This window comes from Balaenoptera physalus, assembly GCF_965194825.1.
Source record: "Balaenoptera physalus genome assembly, chromosome: 10".
Lineage (NCBI taxonomy): Eukaryota > Metazoa > Chordata > Mammalia > Artiodactyla > Balaenopteridae > Balaenoptera > Balaenoptera physalus.
Genome location: NC_138889.1, coordinates 74,619,470 through 74,632,854, shown reverse-complemented (window position 1 = coordinate 74,632,854; position 13,385 = coordinate 74,619,470). Strand labels below are relative to the sequence as shown.

At 34.3% G+C, this 13,385-nt stretch overlaps 1 protein-coding gene across 5 annotated transcripts in view; it reads right to left on the bottom strand.

Moving 5' to 3' along the window:
- Positions 1-13,385, bottom strand: part of NUCB2 (nucleobindin 2) — a 58,817-nt gene that overhangs the window by 26,295 nt on the left and 19,137 nt on the right. For all 5 annotated transcript variants that reach the window (XR_014267919.1, XM_082476554.1, XM_082476556.1 and 2 more), the window contains 7 exons: positions 10,285-10,411; positions 4,119-4,222; positions 3,107-3,292; positions 2,820-2,910; positions 2,158-2,216; positions 1,968-2,060; positions 664-753 (listed from right to left, as the gene is read on the bottom strand). Coding sequence is in view for 4 of the 5 variants with exons in the window: in XM_082476554.1 (XP_082332680.1) it covers positions 664-753; positions 1,968-2,060; positions 2,158-2,216; positions 2,820-2,910; positions 3,107-3,292; positions 4,119-4,222; positions 10,285-10,411 (750 nt within the window). In the remaining variant the exon portion in view is untranslated. The remainder of the gene's footprint in view (positions 1-663; positions 754-1,967; positions 2,061-2,157; positions 2,217-2,819; positions 2,911-3,106; positions 3,293-4,118; positions 4,223-10,284; positions 10,412-13,385) is intronic.

The following is a 13,385-nucleotide window of genomic DNA, read 5'->3' as shown; positions in this document are numbered from 1 at the left end:
TCTGAATCTGGAAGAATGGCTGTATAAATTATGCTACAACCACACAACTGCATGCTAAGTGGTCATTTTTTAAATCGAGATTTTGAGACATGGCACTGGAAAATGTTCATGAAATATTGTTATATTTTAAAAAAACAGAATTTCACAAACATACAAAGTCATTTATATAGAGAATATATGAAGCCATTTAAAAAAATATATAGATATGAATTTATGTGTATATGTAAGCTAAAAATGGGACAGTACACTATTTATTCACTATATGCTATATATGCATATACTAAATATACAAACGATTTCCAAACTGGCATAACACAATGCATAATTTAAGTGTCTACCTCCAGATGGTAGAATTACATGTAACCTCTAATTCATACTTTAACTGTATCCATATTTTTAATTTTCAAGAATGAACATTATTTTACACGTAAAAAAAGTACGATTTTAGAAAGATATAATTACATGCAATGTGATTACCAATAGAGATCAATTGTCCCAGCTTTGCAAGAAATCAAGTTCATTATTTTATAGTGACATTTTATATGAAAAGCCAAGATGGTAAAACTATACATGCAAACATAATGGCGAATAAAAGTTAAAAGCAGAATAGACTGATGTAGAATTTCTTGAACCATACATCCCATTTCACGTAGGTTCTATTACCTCCCAGCTATCTGGCTCCAAGAATTCCTTTTTTTCTGTAGCTTTCAAAAACTCTTCTAGAGTCACCAATCGGTCTTTGTTAGTATCAACCTGATTAAAGGAAAATGTACATGTAAAATAAAATAACTCTTTCACATTATTTAGATACTAGAAATTCTTCTAATAGATGCTACTACATAAGCATACAGCAATTAGGGCTAGCCTAACATCCATAGAAACTGAGGGAAAAAAAATCAAAACAGGACACTCAACATTATCCTAGAATCAGAAAATAGATAACTTTCTCTTCTATATAATTCAAATTTGAAAATAACTGATACCCCCAAAGATCACCAAGTTTGAGTCTGCTGATATGACTGGGTAGACTAGTATTGTTTTCCTTACTCACCATACCTCCTTTCAAAGCCAAGTGCTTGGGCAAGAAAAACAATCTTTCCAGAAAGAAAACTGTTTTAGCCAAGAGTAAAGGAGTTTAAGTTAAAATGCTCCCAACATTGTTTTCCTAAAAACAAACAACTAACTAAATCAAAGCTAAAGTTGACAACCTTTCCAAACCGTGTTTAATGGCTCTTATAGACTATGGCAAATTCAGTTACAAAAGTGAACTCTGTGATGGCCAAAGAAATTCATTTGTTACTTGGAAGACAGCACTCAACAAAAATCCCAATTTACCATGAATAGCTCAAATATCAGGTGAAAATCACTGAAGCAAAACAGTGGGCTTGGGGAATTCCCTGGTGGTCCAGTGGTTAGGACTCTATGCTTTCACTGCCAAGGGCCCTGGTTCGATCCCTGGTCAGGGAACTAAGATCCCACAAGCTGATCCCACAAGCCACGTGGTGCAGCCAAAAACAAATAAACAAACAAAACAAAACAAAACAACAAAAAAGTGGGCTTAAGTTACCCTGCCTATGATAGCTATTTCAGAGTTTTCAGCTTAATAATGTGAACAAGAAATAAATACGTGTTGTTATAAACCATTAAGGTATTGAGTTTTTTAATTTCTTAGCAAAAACTAATACAGCATTTAAAATATCAAATAATGGACTACATTATTTTTTACTTCTAAAAGAATGTTTTACAGCATTCTTTTATATGCAGCAGCATCTTAATATTTTAAAATATTTTAAAGCAGTTACAAAATAATTTTATTTACACTAAGGGAACCTACTGACTGTTCTGGATCAAAAATGCAAAATCCAATTAAATATCTATTATGTATATTTATTTTCCATTTTACAATAAGATTTATTGCAAGAACTTGAAAAATCCACAGAAGTAACAGATAAACTTTTCAAACATACCTCATTCATTACATGTTCCCTCATTCTAAGCCTTTCTTCCTCCATTTCTACCATATCATCCTCTTCATTTTTGGGGTCATATACTTTCTCCAACTAAAAAGAAAAATTTAAAACCAACATAAAAGAAAGGAAGATAATAGAAGGAAAAAAGACAGAGCAAAACCACTGAATATTTAATGAACTCATTTACCTCTTTAGTAAATAGGGCTTCTAATTCTTGTTCATCTAGGAAGCCATCACTATTGACATCTAAAGTTTAAAAGTTACAAATGCAAAAACTGATTTTAATGCCTTAGAAAATTGATAGTTAAAATATAACTAATTACAAATGGTTTGCAAAAGTATTACTTAACATTAAGCATCAACATGCTACAGAAAAAGGTGTCTTTCTTTTTTATGAAGCCTCAGATCAGTCCAACTGATAACAATTCACTACTTATTCATAATTCATCATAGTTATTTAGAAAAATATATATATTAACCATTTTTTCCAAAAATATAAAGTGAAGCAATATGCTATAAGACTAAAAGTAAATTTTAATATTACAGCATAAAGTCCATTAGATATAACCTAGCTAGACACAGAAATGCCTTCATTTTACAGAGAAACTTGTAATAAGTCATATAATGACTCAAAAGTAAAAGCAAGTATAAAGACATAGCTACTGACCTAAAATATTTTATACTGCAGACCAGCAATAAAGACTACTATACTACCCTAGAGGAAAACTCTAAATGTTTACTATCAATAGGACTCGATTAGCAAACCTTGGCAGAAATCAATTAAGAGTAAAGCATCTATAATTTTTCAAACAAAAGATATAAATATTAATATTGTATCAAATCTGTTACCATGTAATTTGAAAAATGTCTTGGGGTCAAAGTCATTAGGATCCAATCCATCAGCCTCTTCCCACACTTCTTTTAGTTGATCTTTGCTTCCCTGTGAATCAATTTTTAAAAAACCACTCAAAACAAACTATAATCTATGTATATAGGCTCAAAATAAAATATAAAACTGAAAAACTTTGCAGAATTAAGAATCAAGATTTTAAGTACTAATAACTTATAAAATTCTTCTATCTGGCACAAAGAAGTATCTTCATCTAACTATGGTTTTACAAAGTCATAATCCTTACTGGATGATTAACTTTGGGATGATTTTCATGCTTTCTCTTCATTTCTTCAAATTTAGACTCTTGTTCTTTTCTCTTTTCTTCATTCAGTGTTTTTAAATATTCTCTCCTTTCATGTTCCTTCATCATTTCATATTTTTTAAATTCTTCATGTCGAGCCTTATCATAGTGTTCCAGATCACTTGTAGCCTATAATGCAATATTTAAATTAAATAAGAAGATGTGCTTGAAAAATATAAACAAAGGCTTTCTTGCATATAGCATACTCTCTAACAGAAGGTAGCATAGGAGGGCCAAAACATATTTGACTTCTGTTTTAAATTTTACCCTTCTATTTTAGTCATTATTATTCTCAGAGATGTAGGCATTCAAAGAAACTAAAAGTTCAAAGCTAGCTTCAACTTTAGGAAGTTCCTCATAAGCAAGTAACATATAAATTTATTTTTAAAAGAAGAAAAAGGAAGGGACTGTATCAAATCTGTACAGTATAGAGAACTAGAACAGTTCCTAACGACTTAACTAAATCTAGTAACACCCAGGCTAGAACATCTAATTTGCTAACTTCATACAGTACATGAGAGGTCTACAAATTATAATCTAAAATCCCTGAGGCAGGATGTGTCTAAGAATTTTCTAGATTTTAGAAAAGACATATGGCATATATGCCATATCATATTACACCCCTGAAGAGTCTGTAACCAAACAGATAAGTACTTCCTTATCAAAATCTATAAATACTCACACTAAGTAAGCTAAATAAAACCTATAAATAGCCTTACTATAATTCAAGCCAGGTTTCCATTTTTATAGTATTTTGGATTTTGGAATTGTTGGCAAGGGATTACAGACCTGTATGTCCACATTATTATCTATACTAATAAGGGTTAAGCTATCTCCCTTTAAAGATATTCTAGAGAGTATGTAAAAGTTATACTACCACTTTCTGGAATTTACTTGTCAAATTACAAAACCTCAAAGGCACAACAAAGATAACACATTTTGAAATGAGTCTCACCGCTTTGATTAGCATATCTAAATCTGTAGATTCAAACTTCTCAGGATTCAGGTGATTTAGATGATCAAATTGTTTTAGAAGAGCGTGGTGGTCTATGCCTGTATCTGAAAGAAAATGAGAAAACTGTAAACAATAAATTATTAGACGCTAGAAACATTAATATAAATAATACATAAGAATAAGCATTCAGGGGGCTTCCCTGGTGGCGCAGTGGTTGAGAATCTGACTGCCAATGCAGGGGACACGGGTTCAAGCCCTGGTCTGGGAAGATCCCACATGCCACAGAGCAACTGGGCCTGTGAGCCACAATTACTGAGCCTGCGCGTCTGGAGCCTGTGCTCCGCAATAAGAGAGGCCGCGATAGTGAGAGGCCCATGCACCGCGATGAAGAGTGGCCCCCGCTTGCCACAACTAGAGAAAGCCCTCGCACAGAAACGAAGACCCAACACAGCCATAAATAAATAAATAAATAAATTTAAAATTGATGTGGTGATTTCCTTTAAAAAGAAGAATAAGCATTCATATTAATTCCTATAGGATTTTATAAGAAAATTCAAAGTTTTAGATTTAAAAGTTCATATTTTCTTTTAGAATATCGTACATATTGTTATTCTAGGCAAAGGTAATGCCCTTGAATCTAGAATGGAATACAATTTAATGTGTACATTTTAATGTTATTTCAAGAAAGACTAGTTAGCTAGCAGTATAATTTACAGTAAAAACTTTTTCATTATTGTAAAAGTACCAAATTTCCTACTTTTAATTAGATAAACTCTAATATACTACCCTCACCAAAGGTCTAAGAAGAATTTCTTTCTTTTTTTTTTATAAGAATTTTTTTTTTTTTGGCTGCACCTGGTCTTAATTGCAGCATGTGGGATCTTTTATTTGCAGCATGTGGACTTCTTTGTTGCGGCATGCGGATGCTTACTTGAGGCATGTGGGCTTCTTAGTTGTGGCATGCAGACTACTTAGTTGAGACATGCGGACTTCTTAGCTGTGGCATGCATGCAGGATCTAGTTTCCCGACCAGGGATCGAACCCGGGCCCCCTGCACTGGGAGAACAGAGTCTTACCCACTGGACCACCAGGGAAGTCCTAAGAAGAATTTCTAAAAAGAATTGCTCTAAAATTTATATGAAGGAACTATTTGTATGCTGCTCCAATTAATCCTTTATGGAACAATAAAAATCTAATTCAGTAAATTCATTTGATTATGACTTTTTTTTTTGGCTGCACAGCACAGCATGTGGGATCTTAGTTCCCCCACCAGGGATCGAACCCTCGCCCCCTACACTGGAAGCACAGAGTCTTAACCACTGGACCGCCAGGGAAGTCCCTGATTATGACTGATTTTTAAAGAAACATCATTTTCTTTGCAAAGAACTTACAAAAAAAAAAACAAGCTACAGTGTATTGTAGTTGAATGAGTGAAGCGATTCTGGACGATTTCAGTTGTATTATAGAACTGAGCAAAACATGTACATGTGTTGATTTGTTAGAAGTCAGGGTTCTCACTTAGGAAAAAAGAACATACAAACATGAAAATCATGGAAGGCAAGAAAGAAACTTGGGGAAAGGGATGGGAATTAGTGCTAACTGTGTGAACTTATTATTTCTAAAACATACATATATAATGTGTACACATATATGCATGTATGTTTCACACGTACATGCATGTGTATGAATATATATTTATATATATGTGTGTGCATGCATATGTGTATAGACATGCATGTATTTCCTATCTCTGTCCTATGGAAGTGTCAAGAAGAAAATATATCCCAGGAGTATTGAGCACACCTAGTGCCATCTCTTGGTCTGTAACATCATTTTGCACTAAAATTAAAAACCAGGAATCCTCAGAGAAATGGCTAATTCCAGGGCTAGGGCAGGGTATAAAGTACAAGATGAGCCTGGAATATATTGTTATGCCAGAAAGTAAGAAACAGCGAAATTTAGTTCAACTAAGCTTTCACTGAATTCTCAGTATGGCCCTGTACTAGAAGTTTTACTTATGAAGAAAAGATCTGTTACAAAACCTAGCCCTAAAGGATACGACCCGTCACTGAAATATATGAAAAGACACTTAGCCTCACTCAAAATAAGAGAAATACATAATAAACCTGCACAATTATACCATCTAACAGAGTGGCAAAACTCCTAAAGTTTGATGATACTTATAATTAGCAAGGCTGTGAGAAATTATTGCTGGTGGGAATGGGTATTGATCACCCTCCGTGGAGGTGGCAGTGTCTACCAAAATTACAAATACATATATCCTTTGGTTTAACAGTTTCATTGTGGGGAACTTATCCTACAGATAATCTTACATGGATACATAGTGGTATGTGTACAAGAGTGTTCACTAGAAATAACCCAAATATCCATCAACAGGGAGGGGTCTGGTAAATAAATTATGGTATACCTATATAAGGGAAATCTACGCAGTTGCTGAAAAAAAAATGATGGTCTCTATGTACTAATACAGAAAGATCTCCAAAATATATTAGTAAAGGAAAAATACAAGCTACAAACGTGTATTGCATGTATCTTTTGTATAAAAGAGAGGAAAAATAAGAACTTTTATTTGTATTTGTTTATATATGAGTAAAGAAACTCAGGAAGGATAGTATTAGGGGGCAGTGGGAACTGATAAAGTACAAAAATATCAGGGAACTTTTTGCTATATACTTTCTTACACTTTCTTTTTTTAAACCATGTGAATGTATTGCCTACTTTAAAAATTACACACACAACCCCGCAAAATTAAGACACTTTAAGCCCTTCTTCAAATTATCAGAAATTTTAATTCATAAATTTTGAATCAATGAGAAAATACTCATAACTTTTCTAAGCATATAAAACAGTTTCCTTTAGATAATGAAATTCAGCCCCTGTCTTGGAATAAAGAAAATATTGCCAAGATTAAGGGGATGGAAGTTGTCTAAGGGCAAAGAAATCTCAAACCACCTTAGGCCTGGCTTCAAGGATGGAATTACCTTGTGTGTCTGACCAGCTGAAGTAGGATGGTATGAGTTAATTCACCTCTCATTGATATCCTTAGTTTCAGGATAAAGAGTATTTGGTACTTGTTTTCTAAGTCTATTCACCAGCAGAGAGTTTACTGCTCTACACAACTTCTCCAATATGATCCATTGACCAGAGGTACGTGTTTAAAATGCACGAACTTCCCTGGTGGTCCAGTGGGTAAGACTCCGTGCTCCCAATGCGGGGGCCCAGGTTCGATCCCTGGTCGGGGAACTAGATCCTGCATGCATGCTACAACTAAGAGTTCGCATGCAGCAACTAAGAAGCCCGCGTGCTGCAACTAAGACCCGGCACAGCCAAAATAAAAATAAATAAATAAATAATAAAAAACTATTTTTAAAAAATAAAAAGATAAAATGCAGATTACTCATCCCTAGAATCAGAGTATCTGGAGGTGAGATCCAGTAATCTGCATTTTTAACTAGCTCCCTAAGGTGATTTTTATGCAATCTGAAGTTTAAGAACTGCTATTCCACCCTTAGTAAGTATTCAGATATTTATTGATGACAACGAACCACCCAGATAACCAACCTATGGGGGCATGTTACAAGGACACAGGAGCCAGCCTGAAGGGTCTCCCACTTGCCAAAGCTGGCCCTTGGATTTTGATTCATAATTAGAAAGGCCATTCCAAGACAATAAAGGAATTCACTTATGTTGTCAACTGTTGCTTTTATGGTTTTATTTTCTACACTTAAATCTTTGATTTATATAAGCACTTATTCTGATGTATATGAGATATAAATCTAACTGTACCTTTTTCCAAATGGCTATCCAACTCTATTAAGACTACTTATTTTTTTTTAAATCTTTATCTCACTAATAATGAGATACCACCTTTAATTCAAACTAAATTCCATATGTATTTAATTTTATTTCTGGAATTTCTATTTTGTTCCACTGGTCTTTCTACTTACATAACAAAACCATAACGTTCTAACGTCTGAGGCTTAGTGATATATTTTAATATCTAATATATCTAGTCCTTCTTCTTTGTTCTTCTTCAGAGGCACATCGCTTTTCTTGCTCATTTCCCTTCTCATATGAACTTTAAAATTAACTTGGCTAGTACCAGGGGAAAAAAGTACATCTTTTTATTTGGATCATGTTAAATTTGTAAATTAATCTAAGAAGAACTGACATGTTCATAATGTTGAGGCTTTGTATCAAAAAGATGTTATGTCTTCCCCTTTTTTCAAGTCTACTTTCATGTCCTTCAGGAGCATTTTAAAGTTTTTATCTGTAAGTTTTGCACATTTCTTAATAGGTTTATTCTGGGTGTTTTATCTTTGTTGGTATCATAAATGGAGTCTTTTCTTCCATTGTATCTCCTAATTGGCTGTTGTTTGTACATATGAAAAACACTGATTTCTGTATATTGTTTACCTTGTTGAATTTTCCTTTTGTATATACTAAGTTTTTCAGACAAGTTCTTTGGGTTTTCCAAGTGAATAATTATATTACCTGCAAATAGAGATGGTTTTATCCCCTACTTTCCAATTATTTTACCTCCAATTTTTTCATTTGTATAATTGCTTTGGCTAGTACCTCCAAAACAATATTAATTAGTAGTGGTGACAGTGAGCATCATTGTTTTGTTTCTGATTTTAGTGAGAAAATATATTTGTGTTTCCCCAATGTGTAGCTGAGTTGGACATATCTGATCATGTTACAGAAGTATCTATTGATTACTATTTTATTACTTTTTTAAAATTAAGAAGGGGTGTTAATTTTTGTCAAATGCCTTTTCTGAATATATGGAGATGATCATATGAACAATGAGATTACTTTCTTTAAGATATCTTCACATTTCAAAAACTCTGCTTCATAGCTATTTAATCTTCTCATAGTCTAAAATTAAAAGAATATAGAAAGATGAATAGGCAGAGCACAGAGGATTTTTAGGGCAGTGAAACTACTCTGTATGATACTATAACAGTTGATACATGTCATTATAAATTTGCCTAAACCCATAGAATGTATAACACCAAGAGTGAACTCTAATATAAACTATGGATTTGGGGTAATTATGATGGGTCAGTGTAGGTTCATCAATAGTAACAAATGTACCACACTGTTGGGAGATGTTGGTATTGGGTGAGGCTATGAACGTTTGGGGACAGGGGTGTATGGGAAATCTCTGTACCTTACCCTCAATCTTGCTGTGAACCTTATATTGCACTAAAAAAATTGTCTTAATTTAAAAAAATACAAATTTCAAAGATTTATTCCGATTCATTATTTGTCCTTTGACTTTACAATTTCTTTTGTCACACCAAAAATTTCTTTCTTCTTATATCTATTCATATGATAATTTACAGTATTAGATTTCCTAAAATTAAGTTAATCTCGCATTCCTGAAATAAACCCACTTGCTATGATAGAATATTCTTTTAACGTCCAATAATTTTGGTTTTGGCATCAACACATAATAAGAGTGTGGAACTTTCCTTCTTAATCTATGCTCTGGAATACTTTAAATAGCACTGACAATCTGATCTTTAATGATTTGGTGGAATTCCCTTTGGCACTATCTGAACCTGGTGTTTCTGTGGAGCTAGCTCTGACAATTGTTCTATTTCATCTATGGAAATTGTTCTAATTAGATTTTCTCTCTCTACTTTCTTTTGGTTTGCTTTGACGTTATTTTTCCTCTTTCATATCAGTGGCTTAATTCATTATTTTTCATTCTTCCTTTTTATTGATATAATTGTTTAAGGCTAATCATTTTGATTTTTGAATGACGTGAATATATAACCTATTCAAAAAATTAAATTTTAAAAATTAAGAGAAGGTGGGACTCCCCTGGTGGTCCAATGGGTAAGACTCCATGCTCCCAATGCAGGGGGCCTGGGTTTGATCCCTGGTCAGGGAACTAGATCCCACATACATGCCGCAACTAAGAAGTCCGCATGCCGCAATGAAGATCCTGAGTGCCGCAACTAAGACCCGGCGCAGCCTAAATAAATAAATAAATAATAAATAAATAAATTTTTTTAAAAAATAAGAGAAGCCAAATCAATATAACATTAAATTTTGACTATAGGAACATGGTCTGTAAACTGAACTTAACAACCAAATATTGGAATTTTCCTGCCTTTTCTTTAGCACTTACCTTGAAGGGAATCCAATTTAGCTTTAATCAGCATTCTTAACCTTGCCACTTCTTGCCTTTTCAGTTCATCAAGTTTTGTCCTCACATGGTGACTTACTAAATCCAGTTCTTTGCTTAGCCTCCCACTCTGTTAACAAAAATAATAAATTAATTTTATCTATTCCATTGCATTTTTAGATAAGACAATATATTAAAAATAGGGTTATAATAAAGTAGTGATACTTTTGACTATTTTAGATAAATTTGATATTACAAACAGCATTTCTTTCAGAAGATATTCAATTTGTGACTCTAAAATCAAGATGTCTAAAAACCATATAATTTAGAGAAGCATAATTAAAGCACAAAGAAGAAACTCAAAAAGTAACTTAAATTGTAAAATGGTGCAGCCACTTTGGAAAACAATTTTGACAGTTCCTCAAAAAGTTAAACCCACAGTTACCATATGACCCCGCAATTCCAGTCCTAGGTATATACCTAAAGAGTTGAAACATATCACATAAAGTCTTTTTTTAAAAATAAATTTATTTATTTATATTTTATTTTTGGCTGTGTTGGGTCTTCGTTGCTGCACTCGGGCTTTCTCTAGTTGCGGTGAGCGGGGGCTACTCTTTGTTGCAGTGCACAAGCTTCTCATTGCGGTGGCTTCTCTTGTTGTGGAGCACGGGCTCTAGGAGCATGGGTTTCAGTAGTTGTGGCACCCAGGCTCAGTAGTTGTGGCTCACTGGCTCCAGAGCACAGGCTCAGTAGTTGTGGCACACGGGTTTAGGTGCTCCGCAACATGTGGGATCTTCCCGGACCAGGGCTCGAACCCACGTCCCCTGCATTAGCAGGAGAATTCTTAACCACTGCGCCACCAGGGAAGTCCTCACGTAAAGTCTTAAATATGAATGTTCATAGCACCATTATTCATACGAGCCAAAAAAGTAGAAATAACCCAAATGTCCATCAACGGATGAATTGATAAAATATGGAATATCCATACAGTGGAATATTATTCAGCCATTAAAAGGAATGAATACACCGATACATGCTACAACGTGATGAACACTGAAAACATTACGCTAAGTCAAAGAAGCCAGGCACAAAAGGCCAAATTTTATATGATTCCATTTATATGAAATGTCCAGAATAGGCAAATCCACAGATATAGAAAGTAGATTAATGGTTGCCACGGGCTGAGGAGAGAAAGGAAAGGGGGAGTGATTGCTTAATGGGTACAGGGTTCCTTCTGGGGGGAAATAAAATAGTTCTAAAATTAGATAGTGGCGATGGTTACATGACTCTGTACATATAATAAAACCACTGAATTGTATACATTAAAGGGACAAATTTTATGGTATGTGAATTATATTTCAATAAAGTTTTTTTTAAAGTAATGTGGCCTCCTTAAGCTTTAGTCATTCCATATATAAATAACTTCTCAAATTCATCTTTTTTAGGTTGTCTCCTTTGATTACTTTTTTTCATAGATGAGTAATTCTATTCATGTTCCAAAATTTAAGAGACAAAATAGCTAGTGGTTTACCTTCTCTTGTTTAAAAATGCATTTTCAATCAGAAACTGCAAGTCTAACTAGCAATCAGGCACACAGACCCTTCAGGACTGAGTCAAGGGGGAGGAAGGGAAGGAAAAGAAACGCCTCAAGCAAGACCGAGAAAGAATGTTCAGAGAGGGAGAAGGAGAGCTAAGAGAATACGCTGTTACAGAAGCAAAAAGAGTAGTACATTTCAAGGAGAGAATGGTCATTATTATTAGATAAAACAATAGTCCTCAAGTGTGGTCCCAAAGTGAAAGCATCAGCATCACCTGGGAACTTTAGCTATGGAGGCCCTAGACTTACTGAATCAGAAAGTCAGGAGGTGGGGCCCAGAAATCTGTTTTAACAATTTAAAATCTGAGAACCACTGAGATAAAATAAAGGAGTCCAGTAAGAAGAGGAATAAAAGGTGCTCACTAGATCTGGCAATTAAGAAATCACTGACAGGTACTTCCCTAGTGGTCCAGTGGTTAAGACTCCATGCTCCCAGTGCATGGGACCCGGGTTCGATCCCTGGTCAAGGAACTAGGTCCCTCATGCTGCAACTAAAGATCCTGCATGCTGTAACTAAAGATCCCACATGTCGCAATTAAAGATCCCACTTGCCGCAACTAAGACCCGGTGCAGTCAAATAAATAAATAAATAAATAAATATTTTTTTAAATTAAAAAAAAAAAATAAGGAAGTCAACTGACATCCTTCACAAAAGTACATTCAGGGAAGTGGTGTGGGCGAAGCCATAATCTTCCCAGTTAGCAGTGTTTGGTAAGTGAAGAAACATAGTATGATTCTCCTTTCAAAATGCTTAGCTGACAACAAAGGACAACTTCTCTTTTTTTTCCAGTTTTTCCTGAGACAGGAGTCTTTGCTCAGCTGTTTGTAATGATTCTGTTGGCTTGATTTTTATTGTCTATTTTTACTCAATTTCTTTTTCATTAAACAACTGTTTAACTTACTTCATTTTGTCTCCCCCCACACAACCCCACAGGAAATAGAAATTGACTGTGAAAGGGAGACAGTTATAAAAGTATTCTCCTATACTGAAGAAGGCAAGCTTGTTGTTTTCTTTTCCCTGATTATCTCTATATAGTAACTCCCATTACCCACATTGTCTGTTAGCCCCCAAATAACGCTCTTAGTCCTAACTGAAGTAAATAAGAGACATTGAAAGTTCTACATTAAATATCATTCATCCCAGGAAATTAGTTCCACAGCTCAAATGAATTTTTCAAAGAAACACGAGATTATTCTCAAAACAATTCAGGGGACTGTAGATATTATGCTAAGTGAAATAAGTCAGACAGAGAAAAACAAATACCGCATGACATATGTGGAATCTAAAAAAACAGAACAAACAAACCAACTAAACCAAACAAAAAACAGACTCATAGATACAGAGAACAAATTGGTGGTTGCCAGAGTGGAGGGAGGTTGGGGGAGGAGTGAAATGGGTGAAGGGGATCAAGAGATACAAACTTCTAGGTATAAAATAAATAAGTCATGGGGATGTAATGTACAGCATGAGGAATGAAGTCAATAATATTGTATTAAATTTGTATGG